This window comes from Lampris incognitus, chromosome 19 (assembly GCF_029633865.1).
Source record: "Lampris incognitus isolate fLamInc1 chromosome 19, fLamInc1.hap2, whole genome shotgun sequence".
Lineage (NCBI taxonomy): Eukaryota > Metazoa > Chordata > Actinopteri > Lampriformes > Lampridae > Lampris > Lampris incognitus.
Genome location: NC_079229.1, coordinates 36,019,223 through 36,040,366, shown reverse-complemented (window position 1 = coordinate 36,040,366; position 21,144 = coordinate 36,019,223). Strand labels below are relative to the sequence as shown.

Genomic DNA, 21,144 nt, shown 5'->3' with positions numbered 1-21,144 from the left:
GGTTTTTCTAGAAAAACCTGAATCCACCTACCTTGTGGGGACATTTTGTGGGTCCCCATGAGAAAAGGGGGTGTATTTTAGGGTGAGGACTTGGTTTTAGGGTTCAGGTTAGGATTGGGATTAGGTTAGGCATGTATTTATGATGGTTGAGGGAAGGTTGAAGGGCTAGGGAATGAATTTAGTCAATGAGGGGTCCCCACAAGTATCGTGTGTGTGTGTGTGTGTGTGTGTGTGTGTGTGTGTGTGTGTGTGTCTGACAGCTGCCTGGCCCATTAGGTCTCATATTACTATGGAGACCAAGGTCGAGTGGTGGAATACAGATGAGGGCCGGCTGAGGAAGGCTTCCCGGCTCTATTCACTCCACTACACCCTCCCAGCCACGCCGCTATTGTCGCCCGGCTCTAACGAGGTGAGACGAGTCAGGTCTAGTACAGTTTCCCACAAAACAAGCGACAGTATCCTCCGATACATCCAATCCTGTCATTGGACGTCGGACTCCGGCGTGCATTTCTGGAAAATTCCTCCAACGTGGTAACCTGAGTGTGAACCCAGTTAAAATGTTCTCCTCCACTGCGCTGAAGAAACCAACACAATGATGTCACACTTTCAGACCTGCCTTTACACAAACGTGGGTTTTTTCTTCCCCCCCCCTCCTCCCCAGTTGTATCCGACAACTACTCCACTCTTCTGAGCTTTCCCGGTCACTGCTCCACCCCCCTCTGACGATCTGGGGAGGGCTGCAGACTACCACCGTGTCCTCCGATACATGTGGAGTCACCAGCCGCTTCTTTCACCTGACAGTGAGGTGTTTTACCAGGGGGACAAACAGGCACCCCGGCCGACCAGAGGAGACGCTAGTGCAGCGGCCAGGACACATACCCACATCTGGGACGCCCAACCAAGCCGGAGGCAACACAGGGATTTGAACCGGTGATCCCCGGGTTGGCAGGCAACGGAATAGACCGCTACGCCACCCAGATGCCCATATGTAATTTGGACACTTTGTATCTCTGGTGTGTTTAAGACAATAATCCACATCCTGCAGACTGTAGCAGCGTGTGATGTGGATGGTTGGTGTCCGGTAGGACTTTTCCAGGAAAAAACGACAGGGTGTATAGTGTCTCCATCTTCATCACAGCAACCAGATGAGGAAGAGGAAGGCAGGTAGTGTTGAGTTACAAGAAGAAGTGAAGGTGTGGTGTCTAACCAGCAGATGTGACAGAACAAGCTGGTGGAAGACCTTCACCAACACACAGTACTACAGCAGTAAGTAAAACTCAGTTCGAACAGGTTTCGTGGTTGTTTCTGACTCTCTTCATCGCTGAATGGGAAGCTCTCGGCTGAGCAACGATGCCACACTTTTTTCCGAGGCCCTGATTTGCTCAGTTACCTTCAAAAGGTCGTCAGCAGTCAGACAGACAGGAGAACCGGCAGGTTAATGAGTCAGGATGTTTTGTGGTAGTTGTTAAAGTGTCTGTTGTTGGGGTGTCGGGGTAGCATAGCGGTCTGTTCCGTTGGCTCGGGAGAGTGGGGTGATTGGACGGGTCTAATTGGGGAGAAAAGGGGGGGGTATCTGTAGTTGGGGTAGATGTAGTAGGTTGAGTGTTACTGCGTAATAATACTTGTTACTGGGTTGTTGGTCGTATAGACACTTAAGGCTACAAGTGAGTAAGTTGTGTTACTACTGTGTTGTACTGCTGTGTGTGTGTGGGGGGGGATTGTGAATGTTTGTAGGTCAGTGTTTGTTTTAGGGGTTGAGTGTGTTTCTGTAAACAGGATTATCAGTAGGATTTCTTTCAGGGTGGAGGTGTGTGTGTGTGTGTGTGTGGTTCATACACCCACATATCCGGTTGCCTAGCGACACTTAATGGACAGATTGGAAGGAACATCTGTCACAGCAGACGCTGCCAAAGTCTGTGCTCCTCTCCTTCATCACCATCTTCCTCTTTCTTTCTTTCTTTCTTTCTTTCTTTCTTTCTTTTTTTCTTTTTTCTTCATCTTCCTCTTTCTTTCCTTCATCAGCTCCACCTTCTTTCTTTCTTCATTCCCATCTTCCTCTTTCTTTCTTCATTTCCATCTTCATCTCGCTCTCTCTCTCGTTCATGCTGTCCCCTCCGTCTTCTCTCTTTGTCTCCCCCTCTTTCTCCCTATTTGTCTCCCATTCTGTCTTTTCACCTTCATTCATGTTTTGTTTAGTTTCTCTCATTTTTGTTCAGTTTCTTTGCATTCCTCTCTTCTGACTACCTCCTCTTCTTCATCTTCATCTCTACGCTCTTTACATCAGCTGTCATTTTGTGAATTGCATTTTTTTTTAAGTGATTTTTCTCATTTCATATTTCTTTGTTCCTGATGCCAATGTCATATTGAAACATTCCAGCGGGGATTAAATCACCTTTAAGGTCAAAAAACACATTCGTGCATCCGGGTGGCGTGGCGGTCTATTCAGTTGCCTACCAACATGGGGATGCCGGTTCGAATCCCTGTGTTACCTCCGGCTTGGTCAGGTGTCCCTACAGACACAGTTGGCCGTGTCTGCGGGTGGGAAACCGGATGTGGGTATGTGTCCTGGTCGCTGCACTAGCGCCTCCTCTGGTCAGTCGGGGCACCTGTTCGGGGGTGAGGGGGGAATACCGTGGTTCTCCCACGTGCTACATCCCCCTAGTGAAACTCCTCACTGTCAGGTGAAAAGAAGCGGCTGGCGACCCCACATGTATCGGAGGAGGCATGTGGTAGTCTGCAGCCCTCCCTGGATCAGCAGGGGGGGTGGAGCAGCGACTGGGATGGCTCGGGTAGAGTGGGGTAATTGGCTGGATAAAATTGGGGAGAAAAAGGGGGAAATCCAAAAAAAAAAAACACATTCAGCAAAACCAGATATGAAGACATCGGGCTGAAGATTATCTTTTTAAAAGCTCAATTTTCGAACATGTACCTTGTATTAGTGTTATAATGGTCTTATATTGGTGTTATGTTGGTCTTATGTAGGTCTTATATTGGTGTTATGTAGGTCTTATATTGGTGTTTTGTTGGTCTTATGTAGGTCTTATATTGGTCTTATGTAGGTCTTATATTGATCTTATGTAGGTCTTATATTGGTCTTATATTGGTGTTATGTTGGTCTTATATTGCTCTTATATTGGTGTTATGTTGGTCTTATATTGCTCTTATATTGGTGTTATGTTGGTCTTATATTGCTCTTATATTGGTGTTATGTTGGTCTTATATTGCTCTTATATTGGTGTTATGTTGGTCTTATGTATGTCTTATATTGGTGTTATGTTGGTCTTATATTGGTGTTATGTTGGTCTTATGTAGGTCTTATATAGGTGTTATGTTGGTCTTATATTGGTGTTATGTTGGTCTTATATTGGTGTTATGTTGGTCTTATATTGCTCTTATATTGATCTTATGTAGGTCTTATATTGGTGTTATGTTGGTCTTATATTGGTGTTATGTTGGTCTTATATAGGTGTTATGTTGGTCTTATATAGGTGTTATGTTGGTCTTATGTAGGTCTTATATAGGTGTTATGTTGGTCTTATATTGGTGTTATGTTGGTCTTATGTTGGTGTTATAATGGTCTTATGTTGGTCTTATGTTGGTCTTTTCAAGTATGAATTGTAAAAGGTTAGCGTAAAGGGGTCATCGGCAGTATTCAGACAGGAAGTTGGTCTTTTTAGGGCTTACATTTCAGGGGTGTAAGAGGGTTGATCTCCGTAAAGTCAGTTTATTGGACGGTGAGTTGAAGTTGGCATGTTGAACTCCACACAGCTGCACTGAGGGGACTGAGTTTTCACATTACATTATTCGCATCACATAACATTATTCACATTACATGATTCACATTACAATATTCACAGTATTCACATTACATGATTCACATTACAATATTACAGTGTTCACATTACATTATTCACATTATTCACATTACAATATTCACAGTGTTCACATTACATGATTCACGCTACAATATTCACATTACAATATTCACAGTATTCACATTACATGATTCACGTTACAATATGCACATTACAATATTTACATTACATTACACCTGTAGTTTATATGAACAAGTATGTATCAGCATATTTATCTCTGTTTGTATAGATATGTGTGTTAGATATGTGTGTCTATATGTGTGTATGTATGTGTGTGTGTGTCTGTTTGCACTTTTGTATAGTGAGAGCTCCTGCTCTGCTCCCTTGACAATGACCTCACCCTCCAGAGAGGTCAAAGGTCACATCTGGCACCCATCATTTCCTATCCCAGGCTCTTTGATGGTGGAGAATCTGTAGCAGCTGTGTGTGTGAGTGTGTGTTTGTTTGTGTGTTAGTGTATGTGTGTGTGTATTAGTGTGTATTAGTGTGTATTAGTGTGTGTGTGTGTGTGTGTGTGTGTAATTCAATATGTGCTTTATTGGCATGACATACGTGTACATATTGCCAAAGCATGTAAAACAACAACAACTTAATACAACAATGATTATAATTATAACAGCAACAACAACAATCTGTCTCTCTCTCTCTCTCTCAACAACAATCTGTCTCTCTCTCCCTACATGCGATTGAGGAGAGAGATTCAAGTGCTTCTGTTTGTAATTCCCTGCTTGACTAGATGTATGAATTCATGACTGAGCTTTATGTGTGTGTGTGTGTGTGTGTGTGTGTGTGTGTGTGTGTGTGTGTGTGTGTGTGTGTGTGTGTGTGTGTGCGTATCAGTGCCATATATCTTGATCAAAGGACCACTCTCTCCAACTTCACAGTACACCGAGTCAAGGGGATAACACACACACACACACACACACACACACACAGTGACATATGGAAGGCCGTATAGATGAATGTTTAAATTAGAATCATTCTCAGGGACTTCTGCAATGTAAATGAAGATATTTACAGCTTTTCCTCATCTTCCCAGTCCTGCCAATGAACCTTCTATGTATCTATCTGTCTGTCTGTCTATCTATCTATCTATCTATCTATCTCTCTATCTATCTATCTATCTATCTATCTATCTATCTATCTATCTATCTATCTATCTATCTATCTATCTATCTATCTATCTATCTATCTATCTATCTATCTATCTATCTATCTATCTATCTATCTATCTGTCTGTCTGTCTGTCTGTCTGTCTGTCTGTCTGTTTATCTATTTATCTATCTATTTATCTATCTATCTGTGTCCGTCTTTCTGTCCATCGATCTATCTGTCTGTCTGTCTGTTTATCTATCTATCTATCTATCTATCTATCTATCTATCTATCTATCTATCTATCTATCTATCTATCTATCTATCTATCTATCTATCTATCTATCTATCTATCTATCTATCTATCTATCTATCTATCTGTCTATCTATCTGTCTGTCTGTCTGTCTGTCTGTCTGTCTGTCTATCTACGTATCTCTTTCTGACTGTGTGTAGTAGAGTAACACAAAGTCAGAATCACTGTGTGAGTATGTGAGACAGGACAGTGTAGACAGACTGTAGCCTCGTTTCATTGTGGCTCACAGAAGTCAACAGAAAGTCTTCACCAACCCTCACCTCACCCTCTAACACTGTGCTATGTCTGACATGCCCGAATCTCCTGTAGAGAGGAAGAAACATGGACAAAGAAGAAGAGACAGAGGCCCTTTGGGGTCCTGCTGGGAATTGTAGTTTTCAAAGCAAAATGTTCAACAGTCCACCGCCACAGAAAACCACAATGTTCAGAATCCACTACACATACCGGCGTCCCCCACTCGCCCAGAGCACCGACACACATCAAACATGTTGAGTTTAAATAAAATTAATGGTAATTTAGGGGAGCTGAATTTTAAATGTCATTTTAAGTGAAACGTTGGACACATTTTTCTGTTTCACAGGCCACAACATAAAAATTTGAAATTTAAATGTACACTTATTTCCATTATTGAGCTCAAAAAAATGAAATGAATTAACACAAAAATATTTTTGCTGAGCACTACCTTTGATTTTACCTTTTTAACAGTGGAACCACCGACCTGCTTGGGCCCCCTGGTGGTGTGGAGCCCAAGTTGCAGCCATGCGGAAATAATTTGGAAAACCTCGTTGAGGGACAGTTTGAAGTTGTGAAGTGTTGGATGACTGGTTGTTAGCTGTGTTGAGCACCTGCGTAGCATTAAAGATGGAGTACATTGGTTGGAATTGTCTTCTCGGTCATCATCCACTCTTCTTCTGTGGGAAAGATCCAAAGAAACATTCAAGGCTTTGTTGTGAAAACTCGAAAAACGTTGACTATTAAATCACGAGTTAAAAAACAGATGAGTTACTGTATCATCTGTTTTCTCTTTCTTCTCTCTCTCTCTCGTTCTTCTACTTCTGTCTTTCTTCTTCTCTATCTTCTTCCAAGCCTTGTTGTTGCCTGTCCTGTACAGTCCTTAAGGTAGCCTAAAATATCAGTTACAAAAGGAAGAAAAACAGAATTTATACTAAGTTGTAATCCTTAATTATTTTACATTTTAAAGATTTTCTGAAACTCAGCAGCGAGCTACACAACTTGATTGATTGATTGATTGATTGATTGACTGATTGATTGATCACTAAGACCTTTCCGTAGCTTGACTCCCAAAACTGAAACACATCTGCAGTTTCCCCTTCCCACGCTAATGGGATGAGGTGTGGCATTTAGACGTCTGGGAGTCAAACACAATCCTGTCAGAGCAGTTTTATTTCACAAACCTCATCAAAAGGATCAAGTGCAGTTTGCTTTGCATGGTTGTCACGTTGACGATTTTCGCAACACAAAAGGTTCAAGCTGCTCCTTTTCTTTCTCCTCCCCTCCACAAAAATGACCAGAAATAGTGCTGTCATCATAGAGGGCTGGGTAATATACTCAATTTTGAATTATTGCCTTATCTATCGTCTTTCGTACGATAATATATCGGGTGAAATTCAGATATTTTCATTTCATAATACACAATTTTGTTGTCTAAATTAATGATAACGACAAACTTTGACCTTAAATCTCTGTCTCTCTCTCGGTAGGACCATGCCATGGAGAGGCGGGCACGCGGGAGTGCCTGTACTACAATGTGAACTACGAGATGGAGAAGACAAACCAGAGCGGGGTGGAGCGCTGCGAGGAGGACCAGGACAAGCGCTCCCACTGCTACGCCTCCTGGAGGAACAGCTCCGGCACCATCGAGCTCGTCAAGAAAGGCTGCTGGCTGGATGACTTCAACTGCTACGACAGGTACACACACTCACACACACACACACACACACACACACACACACACACACACACACACACACACACGCACGCACGCACGCACGCACGCACACACACACACACACACACAGAGTGAATCAGAATCAGATTCAGGATCAGTTTTGTTTGGCCAGGTATGTGTAGGCCTGCGGCTCGGTGGCGCAGTGGTTAGCACGGTCGCCTCACAGCAAGAAGGTCCTGGGTTTGAGCACCCGGGGTAGTCCAACCTTGGGGGTCATCCCGGGTCATCCTCTGTGTGGAGTTTGCATGTTCTCCTCGTGCCTCCGTGGGTTGCCTCCGTAGGTCAGGTGAATCAACCATACTAAATTGTCCCCAGGTATGAGTGTGTGTGTGTGTGTGTGTGTGTGTGGGTCCTGTGATGGACTGGCGGCCTGTCCAGGGTGTCTCCCCGTCTGCCACCCAATTACTGCTGGGCTAGGTTCCAGCATCCCGCGACCCTGAGAGCAGGATAAGCGCTTTACATAATGGATGGATGAATGGATGTGTAGGCCTACACATCGAAGGACTTTGACTCCGGTTGCTCCACTGAGCTCCATGTACTTACACAGAATAGACATACAGCTCAAACAAGTACAAGGTAAACATAAACATTAAACTACTATGTACAGATAAAGATGCACCTAAAAAGTATATTATGAAAAACCACAACAGTGACGTGATAACAGGAAGACGGCGGTGCCGAGTGAGAAGATGCTGGAATAAATATGTTAACAGGTTACTGGATATACATGAGGTGGGTGGACATGACAGAACATGCATGTATACAATCAATATACAGTATATACAGCATGCTTCCATGTATTCTGAAGATGATGATATGTTAAAGCTGTGTTTAAACTGCAGGTTATATCATTTAGTATTTGTAGGTACAGTGGATGTGCAGTGTTACAGGCATATTTCACGGGGATGTTTCGGACACAATTCGACTGTTTTTAGTGTTCGTCAGAGTGCCGGCCTATAGAAAGAAACTTTTTATATCTGGTTGTTTTGGGGTACAGTGCTCTGTAGCGCCTACCAGAGGGGAGGAGTTGGAACAGGTTGTGACCAGGGTGTGATGGGTCTGCAGTGATGTTGCCTGCCTGAGTCTGGAGGTGTATATGTCCTGAATGGAGAGCAGGTTGGCACCAAGGATTTTCTCTGCAGACCTAACTGTCCGTTGTAGTCTGTCCCTGCCCTGTTTGGTGGCTGATCCAAACCAGACAGTGATGGATGTGCAGAGGACAGCCTGGATTATTGCAGTGTAGGACTGAATCAGCAGCTCCTGAGGCAGGTTGAACTTCCTGAGCTGGCGGAGGAAGTACATCCTCTGCTGGGCCTTTTTGATGACTGTGTCTGTGTTGGAGGCCCACCAGTTCATCAACTTTAACTGTTAAGACAATACTATACTGCTCTGTACTCCATGTACTGCGCTATACTAAATTATATTAAACCACTACTAATCTGTACAATACTATACCAACATATACCAACAAAACTGTACTCTACTATAAGGTATTATACTATACTATACCATACCATACTGTACTGTACCATACCATACTATACTATACTAACGTATAGAATAATATACTGTACTGCACTTTATTGTGCAGTGCTTTTCTATACTGTACTATAATATACACTGTACAATACTGTACTATATGATACTATTTTCAACTGTACTGTAGTGTTCTAGCCGGTCTAGGTCAGAGGTGTGTATTTTAGTTGCTGTCTAAATGAAATGCAGTTATGGTTTAATGTGTGTTTTTGTGTGAGACAACAAACACACCTATCCGCGGTTTTTAGCTTTCCCAGTGCCTCAGAGCTCCTGGTTGATTGACAGGTGAGCTGGGTGCTTGCCGTGTTAAAGCCCGGGGCAGTTTAAAGCACAGTTTAGTGTAACGTGGCCGCGGTGTGATAGAATCTGGAAGGGCGTTGAGGGACAGACATGGCATTCGTTCTCGTCTTTTTTTTTTTCTTTTTTTTTTTAGATCTTTTGTTTGGCAGTTTCAGCCTTTTTTTAGAAAGCCCAGTGAATTCAGACATAAAACACTGGGTGGACACAGAGACGGGAAGAGGACGCTGTGTCCGACTGTCGGCCCACATGGTACCTGTTGAGCAGTCCACAGTTTAATTTGTGAAGATTTTAAGACTTCCTGTTACTCATCAGTCCACATTTCAGATGAGCCGGTCCTCCAGAGGGGAAACTGCTTCATAGGCAAAGTTCCGCAGGGGACTTGTGAGTTTTATAGAGACCCTTAGCGGGCCTTTTTGTAACACCAGGAAACATGTTTTACTCCCGTCATAATGACGCTGTTTATAAGGTAATCTGGTTTTCTCTCAGCATCTTTCAGGGAAACTTGCTCGTGTGTCAGAATCCTCCCATTTACATTCCAGCCAATTATCAGCTGGTCGAATCAAGGCAGAATAATTCCTCAATCCATCCATCCATCCATTATCCAAACCGCTTATCCTGCTCTCAGGGTCGCGGGATGCTGGAGTCTATCCCAGCAGTCATTGGGCGGCAGGCGGGGAGACACCCTGGACAGGCCGCCAGGCCATCACAATTCCTCAATCATCACAGCCAATAAAAGAGAGGTCAAGTCAAGGGTCCTGCCAACACCGGTATCGTCGGTTTGAATCCTCATGTTACCTCTGGCTTGGTTGGTTGTTATTACAGACACAATTGGCTGTGTTTGCGGGTGGGAAGCCGGATGTGGGTATGTGTCCTGGTCGCTGCACAAGTCCCTCTGGTTGGTCGGGGCACCTGTTCGGGGGGGAGGGGGAACTGGGGGGAATAGCATGATCCTCCCATGCGCTACGTCCCCCTGGTAAAACTCCTCACTGTCAGGTGAAAAGAAGCGGCTGGTGACTCCACATGTATTGGAGGAGACACAAGGGGGTGGAGAAGAGTGGGGTAACTGGCCAGATACAATAAGGGAGAAAAAAAAGCGAAAGAGAGAGGTCAAGGGTCAAATCATGCAGACAGTAGACATATGTATTACTTTCAGTACATAAAAAGTCAATATCTTCCAGTTGGAAGGTTTTTCTGTGGAGAGGTGATTATGATATATTTTCCCCTGCAGAACTCATTGACACTCAATGTATTATGAAGAAAATGAATTTTCCATCCGCCCCATTAGAATTTGATACTTATTAATTGATCAGTAGGAGGGAATTGGTTAAGACAACTTTGTTTTTTTCTGCAGCTGGTGGTATTTGAAGATAGCTTAGTTAACATGACCCTGACCAGTACAACCACTGTCTTCTACTGGTGGTAACTGGGAACTGATCAGTATAACCACAGTAGCTCGGTGAGACTACCAGTATTCCTGTCTTCCTCTCAGACAGAGGGAGGCGTCGGGGTTCATTTAAGGACAACACAAAGCCCCATTTCCAGAAGGCTTTGCTGTAAAAAAAAAAAAAAAAGAAGGCTTTGCTCTGAGTACTCACTGGATTTAGCGTCCACTGTATTTCTTCCATTCCCCGAATAACTGACAGCGGGGGGAGATGTGTGACTCATTCTCTCTGTGTTTGTTTGGTCCCTAAGCGTCAGACCAGCAGGCTGGCTTCATGCTGTTTGCACGGCGGTTCAGTGTTTGGGTTGTGTGGTTATATTTACAATGACATCCAAATTCAGAATCCCTAGGAGCAGAAGAAAGTGTCAGTCTGAAGGTTTCAGCATTCATAAGTGAACTCCAAAATGTCTGTACGTGTTTGTACGAGAAGAAGACATCAATATTGTTATTAATTTGATCATTACTTATCTGGTGTATCCAAAGGAGTTGAATCAAGTGCAACTGGACTTGGTATATATCCGTGAAGACGTTTCGCCTCTCATCCAAGAGGCTTCCTCAGTTCGTGCCTTTCTGACTAGACCAAGCTAGTCTGACTGGCTGGTGATGAGACTCAGAATTTATCCTCTTGGAGTCGTTGTCAGAGCTATAGATGTCCATGGCTCTTTGTGTCCCGATGTTTACCAATGCCTGTCGCTATTGGATAACCATGACCTGGATGAATGAGAACATTCACAGACATACTTATCTGGTGGAGGTGCTGGACGGTTCTGGTTCTCTTCTGCTTTCTGACTGACCATCTGGTCTGTTGGCTTGATGGTTGATAGCTGATGTTGGCTTAATGCTTGATGTTGGCTTGATGTTGGCTTGATGGTTAATGTTGGCTTGATGTTGGCATGATGGTTGATGTTAGCTTGATTTTGGCATGATGGTTGATGTTGGCTTGATGGTTGATGTTAGCTTGATTTTGGCATGATGGTTGATGTTGGCTTGATGGTTGATGTTAGCTTGATTTTGGCATGATGGTTGATGTTGGCTTGATTTCGGCATGATGGTTGATGTTCGCTTGATGGTTAATGTTGGCTTGATTTTGGCATGATGGTTGATGTTCGCTTGATGTTAGCTTGATGTTGGCATGATGGTTGATGTTGGCTTGATTGTTGATGTTCACTTGATGTTGGCTTGCTCGACAGCGATCTAGGGACTTCTCACTCAGTCAAGAAAGCTCTTCTTTGCCTCCATGCTAGAGAACCTCCTTCACATTGCAGGCTGGAAAACCACTACCTGGTGTCTGTTCTCATCAGGTTCTCTCTCTGTGTTTCAGACAAGAGTGTGTCGCGACGGAGGAGAGTCCTCAGGTCTTCTTCTGCTGCTGTGAAGGAAACTTCTGCAACGAACGCTTCACACACCTGCCTGATGTCGGCGGATCAAGTGAGTGTGTGTGTGTGTGTGTGTGTGTGTGTGTGTGTGTGTGTGTGTGTGTGTGTGTGTGTGTGTGTATGTGTGTGTGTGTGTGTGTGTGTATGTGTGTACTCGCAAGGTGAATTTTCAAAATCAATTTCCTTTCCTGTGTGTGTGTGTGTGTGTGTGTGTGTGTGTGTGTGTGTGTGTGTGTGTGTGTCAGTGATCAAGGCTCATCTTCTCAGCTCTGGTCTGCTGAATGTGACAGTGTATTGTGTGCTTCCGGTCTCCATGCTGTCTGTGGCTCTGCTGACCGTTCTGTGGATGTACAGACACAACAAACCACCCTACGGCCACGTCGATATCATAGAGGTATACACACACAAAACGCACACACACACTCTCCCTCAAATTCTTCCCTCCGCTGTAGTGATATAAGTAAAGGTGGTGCTCCCTCTGGTGTTTTATTTGGGACATTGCAGTTTGGTGGGTCAACTAGCATTCTGTTCAAATTAATTCACAGAATATTTAGGGTTTTGATTTTTAGTCATAATTTTGTTGAATGTTAATTTGATTAGATGATTTACAAAAATAAAAAATTAAACATATACGTAGCTCGGAGTAGAGCCGCTGCTCCTTCGTGTCGAAAGCAGCCAGTTGAGATGGTTCGGGCATATGATCAGGATGCCCCCGGGCGCCTTCCTTTGGAGGTTTACCGGGTACGGCCAACTGGGAGTAGACCCAGGGGTAGACCCAGAACTCGCCGGAGGGACTACGTGTCCAATCTGGCCTGGGAACGCCTTGGGCTCCCCCAGGAGGAGCTGGAGGGCGTTGCTGGGGAGAGGGACACCTGGAGTGCCCTACTTAGCTTGCTGCCACCGCGACCCCACCCCGGAGAAGCAGCTGATGATGAGATGAGATGAGACATATACGTTAAAAAAAATTATTTCTGGTTGAGACATAACTCTTTGATGTGTAGTTATATTGTATTACACATATATTATATGTGTAGTATAATGTTTTATGAAACTACGAATCTGAGAATGCATTCCCAATTTGCCAACCAAATAATGAAATCACCAGCTCTCTTTTTAATCATAAATATCAGAGTTCTTCTTAACATTTCTTTCATTTGTAAAATTATTTGATGTGTAATGTCAAACTTAAATCTCTTTTCTGTTTTTTTTTTTCAATTAATATTCCCAGAGCATGGCTTCGATATTGTCAAAAGTTAAGGATTTGATTCCCAACGAGGACATCCGTCCTGCAATGTGATGCAGTCATTTTATTTCATATCATTCAACATAACATCACCTGTCTCTTGTTCTCGCTCTCTTTCTGGCCCCCTCTGTTCTTATTGCAGGACCCTGGCCCTCCCCCTCCCTCCCCTCTCATTGGGCTCAAGCCGCTGCAGTTGCTGGAGATTAAAGCCAGGGGGCGTTTCGGCTGCGTGTGGAAGGCCCAGATGATGAACGAATATGTGGCGGTCAAGATCTTCCCCATCCAGGTACAGAGGAGGGCGGGGAGTGGCAGCCATTTTGAAACCATCTGGGTTGGGGGGGTTTCTTTGTTTGTTTTTTTAAAGATCTCTTAAGGTGGAGTCCAACCAATCGAAATCTGAAAACCCGTCAGACCCGCTGTGTGCATTAAAGGTTGCAGATGTCACTTTGTGCTGATATATTGTCAGAATCAGGTTCATTGGCCATGTAGGTTTTCAAACACATGGAATTTGACTCCGGTTTCATGGCTGTCAGTGTACTTAACATTGAATAACAACACTACAACACAACGATCTCCAGATATATACAAAAGGATTCACAAAATACAGGGGAAATAAGTGGCAATAAAGTGCAATGGTGCAGAGAATATATCAAAGATACTGAAATAGGGTGTCCAGGTGGTGTGGTGGTCTATTCTGTGGCCTACCAACATGGGGATTGCAGGTTCGAATCCTTGTGTTACCTCCGGCTTGGTCAGGCGTCCCTCCAGACACAATTGGCTGTGTTTGCGGGTGGGAAATCCGGATGTGGGTATGTGTCCTGGTCGCTGCGCTAGCGCCTCCTCTGGTCGATTGGGGTGCGGGGGGAGGGTGAAGTGGGGGTAATAGCGTGATCCTCTCACGCGGTAAGTCCCCCTGGTGAAACTCTTCACTGTCAGGTGAAAAGAAGCAGCTAGTGACTCCACATGTCTCAGAGGAGATGTGTGGTAGTCTGCAGTCCTCCCCGGATCAGCAGAGGGGCTGGAGCAGTGACAGGGCCGGCTCGGAAGAGAGGGGTAATTGGCCAAGTACAACTGTGGAGAAAAAGGGGGGAAAATCAAAAAAACAAAAACATGCTGAATTAGGAGTTAGCAGGTTATTTACATTCATGCCTGAGGTAGATGGACATGGCAGAGCATACCCATATACATACAATGTACAGTACAGTATATACAACATGTACAGTACAGTATATACAACATGGTTGGATCTATAGAATGACAGCCCATGGAAATTAACTTTTTATATCTGGTTGTTTTGGGATACAGTGCTCTGTAGCGCCTGCCAGAGGGGAGGAGTTGGAACAGGTTGTGACCAGGGTGTGAAGGGTCTGCAGTGATGTTGCCTGCCCGTTTCCTGAGTCTGGAGATGTATAAGTCCTGAATGGAGGGCAGATTGGCACCAGTGATTTTCTCTGCAGACCTAACTGTCCATTGTAGTCTGTCCCTGTCCTGTTTTTCAAGGCAATGGGAAGAACTGGAGTTGGGCCTTGGGCGCTGCAGCTGCCGACTGCTCCCATACAATGGGGTGGGTTAAATGCAGAGTACAAATTTCATTGTAACTTGTACAATGACAAAAATAAGGTGGCTTTCTTTCATTTCTTCTGTCCTGTCCTATTTGGTGGCTGATCCAAACCAGACAGTGCTGGATGTGCAGAGGACAGACTATATTATTGCAGTGTAGAACTGAATCAGCAGATCCTGAGGCAGGTTGAATTGCCTGAGCTGGTGGAGAAAGTACATCCTCTGCTGGGCCTTTTGATGATTGTGTCTATGTTGGAGGCCCACCTTAGGTCCTGGGAGATTGTGGAACCCAGAAATCAGTAGGTTTTCACCGTAGACACTGTGCTGTTGAGTATGGTGAGGGGGGGCAGTGTTGGGGGGCTCCTCCTGAAGTCCACTGTCATCTCCACTGTTTTGAGCGTGTTCAGCTCCAGGTTGTTACGGCCACATCAGAGGGCCAGCTGATCAACCTCCCGTCTATATGCAGACTCGTCACCATCCCGGATAAGGCCACTGATGGTTGTGTCATCTGCAAACTTCAGGAGTTTAACAGACGGGTGGCCTGAGGTGCAGTCATTTGTGTAGAGGGAGAAGAATAGAGGGGAGGGCACACATCCCTGGGGGGCACCAGTGCTGGTAGTCCAGGTGCTGGATGTGATTTTCCCCAACCTCACCTGCTGCCTCCTGTCTGTCAGGAAGTTTTTAATCCACTAGCAGATGGAGGCTGGTACAGACAGCCAGGTGAGTTTGGAATGGAGGATATCTGGGACGATGGTGTTGAACGCTGAGCTGAAGTCCACAAACAGGACCATTGTGTAGGTCCCCTGGAGTCAAGGTGTTGGAAGATGTAATGCAATCCCATGTTGACTGCATCATCCACTGACCTGTTTGCTCAGTAGGCAAACTGCAGGGGGTCGAGCAGGGGGCCTGTGATTTCCTTCAGGTGGGCCAACACCAGTCTCTCTCCAAGGATGTCATGACCCCAGACGTCACAGCAACGGGCCTGTAGTCATTTAATCCTGTGAGACGGGGTTTCTTGGGGACCAGGATGATAGCGGAGCTCTTGAAGCAGAAGCGGAATTCAAAGGAGGTTGAATCAGTTCATCTGGATGTGTTTATTGACAGATACGTTTCATCACTCATCTTGTGACATCTTCATGCAAATGCAAGATGAGCAGCATGATTCTAGGTTGTAAGAACATTGCTGGTATGACAAGTTTCTTGTTTGTTCGTTTATTTGTCTGTTTGTTTGTTTTGTGCTACATTTCTGATTGATAAATCACATGGCTCTCTGTTTGACTGTGTGAAAACAAACCAGACCAGCTGGAAAAGGTAAAGCTGTACCAGCAGCAGGAAGTTAGAACAGGGAGCGTGACATGGATTTGAATGCCCTTTAGTCAGGATGCCATTAGAATGCCACAGCAGAAATACAATAACACATCTTTTACTCCAAATCAAGGACTGTGGTTTATTATTCTTGACACTATCTGTCAACATAATCCAGATGAGGACTTTGGCCACAGTGCTGCAACTCTCACGGCATCGTGTCAACAGGTAGAGGTCAAAATGATATTCACAAGTAGATGGAGTGATTCTGACCGTGTGACGGAGGTGTGGCTGAGTGCTGGATGATTGACAGCTGTCATGTTTATCATGACGAGGTGTCGCCCTCTGTCCTCGCAGGATAAACCTTCGTGGCAGAATGAGAGAGACATCTTCTGCACGCCCGGCATCCGACACGAAAACCTCCTGCGGTACATCGGTGCTGAGAAGCGGGGAAGTCACCTGGAGACTGAACTGTGGCTCATCACCGAGTTCCACGAGAGGGTGAGGACTGTTACGTATGCAGAGTAGGGAAAGGGTGAGGACTGTTTAGCGGAGGAGGGAGAGGGTGAGGACTGTTTAGCGGAGGAGGGAGAGGGTGAGGACTGTTTAGCGGAGGAGAGAGGGGTGAGGACTGTTTAACCGAGGAGGGAGAGAAGAGGATGATCTGCTGAGTTTAACCACTTGTTTGTCTTAAATAGCAAGCCCACACATGCTCACACACACACACAGACACACACACACACAGTCACAAACCCCACCCACACACATACACACGCACACACACATAGAGTCACAAACCCCACCCACACACACACACACACACACACACACACACACAGTCTCTCTCACACACACACACACACACAGTCACAAACCCCACCCACACACACACACACACACACAGTCACAAACCCCACCCACACACATACACACACACACACATAGAGTCACAAACCCCACCCACACGCACACACACACACACACACAGTCTCTCTCTCACACACACACACACACACACAACACACACAGTCACAAACCCCACCCACACACACACACACACACACACAGTCTCACACACACGGATAATACATACATGCATACACACATACATGTGTACATGAATAGCGTGGTGACAGGTGGATGATGGGTGTGCACATGTGTGTCGGCAGGGTTCTCTCTCAGACTTCCTGAAGGGGAGCGTGGTGAGCTGGACTGAGTTGTGTCTCATAGCGGAGACGATGGCGTGCGGTCTGGCGTTCCTTCATGAAGACATTCCCCGACACAAAGGAGAGGGACCCAAACCGGCCATCGCTCACAGGTTCGAACTCCATGCCGAGAACCCGCTCACCCCAGTGCTGTCTCAGTGATTCAGACCGATTCAGACTTGACTTGACCTCATCTTTTTTTCACTGTTTAACTCTCTCTCTCTCTCTCTCTCTCTCTCTCTCTCTCTCTCTCTCTCTCTCTCTCTCTCTCTCTTTCTCTCTCTCTGTCTCTCGCTCTCTCTCCCTTTGTCGCTCTCTCGCTCTCCCTCACTCTCTTTGTCTGTCTCTCTGTCTCGCCCTCTCTGTCTCGCCCTCTCTCTCTGTCTCTCTGTCTCTTTCTGTGTCTGTCTCTCTCTGTCTCTCTCTCGCTGTCTGTCTCTCTCTCTGTCGCTCTCATTCTCTTTGTCTCTCTCTCCTGCTCTCTCTCTCGCTCTCTCTGTCTCTCTCTCAGGGATTTTAAGAGTAAGAATGTGATGTTGAGGTCAGACCTGACGGCGATCATTGGTGACTTTGGTCTGGCCGTCCTCTTCGAACCAGGAAAACCTCCAGGAGACACACATGGCCAGGTTAGAGCAAGCAAGGGAGTGTGAGAGAGAGAGAGTGTGTGTGTGTGCGCGCGCGCGCGTGTGTCTTGTCAGGGGTGAAGTAACAAAAAACTCCCACCAGGGGGCGATAGTGACAGGATCAGTTTGATTCAGCGCTCTATAAGGTCTAAATTCGCTGGTGTTTGGCAGGAGTCATGGGTCCTAGGATTTGTTCGTGCCTTCTTGATGTGGCCGTGGGGGGCAGTCATGTTTTCCTTAACCTAGAAATGGGACGAATACATTTTGGGAAATTCACCTTTAAACCGTAATTTCAAGGGGGTGTCCAGGTACCATAGTGGTCTATTCCGTTGCCTACCAACACGGGGGTCGGCGGTTCGAATCCCCATGTTACCTCTGGCTTGGTCGGGCGTCCCTACAGACACAACTGGCCATGTCTGCGGGTGGGAAGCCGGATGTGGGTATGTGTCCTGGTCGCTGCACTAACGCCTCCTCTGGTCGGTTGGGGCGCCTGTTGGGGGGGGGGGTGATCCTCCCACGCGCTACGTCCTCCTGGTGAAACTCCTCACTGTCAGGTGAAAAGAAGCGGCTGGTGACTCCACATGTATGGGAGGAGACATGTGGTGGTCTGCAGCCCTCCCCGGATCAGCAGAGGGGGTGGAGCAGCGATCGGGACGGCTCGGAAGAGTGGGGGGAAATATCGAAAAAGTCTTCCAGTCAGGACTGGGCTGCAGTGTTTGTTCATGGTTTTCCGGGTGTCAACAGGTGGGGACCAGGCGGTACATGGCTCCGGAGGTTCTGGAGGGAGCCATCAACTTCCAGAGAGATGCTTTCCTCAGGATAGACATGTACGCCATGGGCCTGGTCCTCTGGGAGCTGGTGTCCCGCTGCAAGGCTGCTGACGGTACACACACACACACACACAGTCACAGCCCCCATATACACACATACACACACACAGTCACAGCCCCCCCACACACACACACACATCAACCCCCCCCCCACACACACACACATCAGTCCCCCCCACACATACACAAACACATACGTATGTGCATAAACACGAATTTTTTGACTAAACATCAAACCTTGATAATGTGTTTGTGTCTGTTTTTGTGTGTCTTTGTGTCTTTTTCTCTCTGTGTGTGTGTGTGTGTGTGTGTGTGTGTCTATTTGTCTCTGTGTGTCTATTTGTCCGTGAGTGTGTGTGTGTGTGTCTGTTTGTCCGTGTGTGTGTATGTCTATTTGTCCATATGTGTGTGTGTGTGTGCCTTTATTTTTGTCTTTATGTTTGTCCGTGTGTGTGTGTGTGTCTATTTGTCCATATGTGTGTGTGTGCCTTTATTTTTGTCTTTATTTGTCTGTGTGTGTGTGAGAGAGTCTTTATTTTTGTCTTTATTTGTTCGTGTGTGTGTGTGCGTGTGTGTGTGTGTGTGTGTGTGTGTAGGTCCTGTGGATGAATACATGTTGCCATTTGAGGAGGAGATCGGTCAACATCCAACGCTAGAGGACATGCAGGAGGTGGTCGTCCATAAGAAGATGAGACCCGTCTTCAAAGACTGCTGGCTTAAACACATTGTGAGTGAACAGGCATGCATACACACACACACACACACACACACACACACACACACACACACACACACACACACACACACACACACAGGGTTTACAAACGTTCTAGCACCGCTGTATATGTAAAACAGGTTAAAAACAACTAACTCCATGTGTCTTTTCCTGTCTTTGTCTCCATCTTTCCATCTGTCTACCTGTCTGTCTGTCTGTCTGTCTGTCTGTCTGTCTATCTATCTATCTATCTACTTGTCTGTCTGACTCTGTCTACCTGTGTCTGTCTACCTGTCTGCCTGCCTGCCTGTCTTGTCTGTCTCCCCGTCTGTCTGCCTGCCTGTTTGTCTACCCGTCTGTCTGTCTGTCTGTCTGTCTACCTTTCTGTCTGTCTGTCTATCTATCTACCTGTCTGTCTGTTTGTCTACCTGTCTGTCTGCCTGTCTGTCTGTCTATGCAGGGTTTGGCCCAGATGTGTGAGACAGTGGAAGAGTGCTGGGATCATGATGCTGAGGCTCGTCTTTCAGCAGGCTGTGTGGAGGAGAGGATCTCTCAGATTCGCCGCCTGGTCTCCACGACAACACCCCCTACCTCTGACAACCACGCCCTTCAGGTCTCCACAGTGGCGCCCGTTCCCATGGTCACCAACGTGGACCTGCCACCCAAAGAGTCCAGTATATGATCTCTAGATAAAGACACAAAACTCTTCTTTTTTTGTCTATTTTTGTTTCGGAGCCCTGGCATTTTACCCATGATCCACTGAGCTCGGTTCAACTTCCTCCTGGAGTAACCACGGCTGCAGGAGAGACGAGGAAATGTACATCATGATTCACACGCACACAAATACACACACACACACGCACACACATACACACACGTTGCCTCAGTGGAGTCAGACTGGCGACAGACGTGCTACATGAACGCAGCTGCTATTTTTTTTCGCCCGTCAGACATTTTATGACCCTCTGTCAGCGACTCTGTTTGATTGTCTTCTTCTCTCCGTTCACATCAGTACAACCAGCATGCCATGTCTTTTCTCCCTTCTGTTTTTTTTTTCATGGGTAAGACAATTAGAATGAGCAAACACAATAACAGCGGACACACACACACACACACACACACACACACGTGACACTGCATCCAGGTTGCGACTCAGTGAATGCTCTTCTGTCTCCAGGTACCTCAGCGACGACGTGCGTTATTTCTGCCACTTTTTTGCTGTTTTCTTGTGTATTTTTCCTTTCCTGCCTTCTTTACTGTTCAGAGGCAGCAGGGGAAAAAAAACAAAAAGTCAAAACACACCGGCCCACCTGGTGACTGACCAACGGCGTTGCCTAGCAACCGCCTACCATCTACCGATCTTCAATGCTGCAAAACCCGTGTAGGAACACTTTGACTGTTATACACACAACGGACGAACAAGAAACCTTTCTCAAGGATTTGTTTTTAACTTTTTTCATTTTCTACCTTTTATGGGATGTTTTGTTTTTCCTCAGACTGCACACAATACACACTACAAACCTTCGGATCCAACGGGTCGTATCCAAAAGAAAAAACAGGAAACGGGAAGTAAGGGTTAGAAGGAAAACAGGAAAGCAGGACGAGGTTTTTTAACATGGAGGTTTCTCCCTCTTGGTTTCGACTGCCATCGTCCGAGACTGAAAGAACTCTGACTGTGACGGACTGGTCAGCGGTCAGGAACCAGGAAGAACTCTGACTGTGATGGGATTGGTCAGTGGTCAGGAACCAGGACGAACTCT

The 21,144-nt window shown here is 45.9% G+C and overlaps 1 protein-coding gene across 1 annotated transcript; it reads left to right on the top strand.

The window, feature by feature from the left end:
* The first annotated feature begins 289 nt into the window (after positions 1–289).
* LOC130129671 (activin receptor type-2B-like) lies at positions 290–20,066 on the top strand. Its single transcript, XM_056299260.1, has 12 exons — positions 290–409; positions 1,025–1,070; positions 7,003–7,210; positions 11,849–11,955; positions 12,149–12,297; positions 13,289–13,432; positions 16,369–16,512; positions 17,181–17,329; positions 17,728–17,842; positions 18,584–18,722; positions 19,266–19,396; positions 19,845–20,066. Exons 1-12 carry the CDS (start codon positions 290–292, stop codon positions 20,064–20,066), a joined length of 1,674 nt encoding a protein of 557 aa, XP_056155235.1.
* The last annotated feature ends 1,078 nt before the right edge of the window (positions 20,067–21,144 follow it).

Coding starts and splice junctions, on each gene's coding strand:
- LOC130129671 (XM_056299260.1), top strand. CDS start 290: ATGGAGACCAAGGTCGAGTGGTGGAATACAGATGAGGGCCGGCTGAGG. Junction 410..1,024: donor TGTCGCCCGGCTCTAACGAG/GTGAGACGAGTC, acceptor GGTGTGTTTAAG/ACAATAATCCACATCCTGCA. Junction 19,397..19,844: donor ACTGCTGGCTTAAACACATT/GTGAGTGAACAG, acceptor CTGTCTATGCAG/GGTTTGGCCCAGATGTGTGA.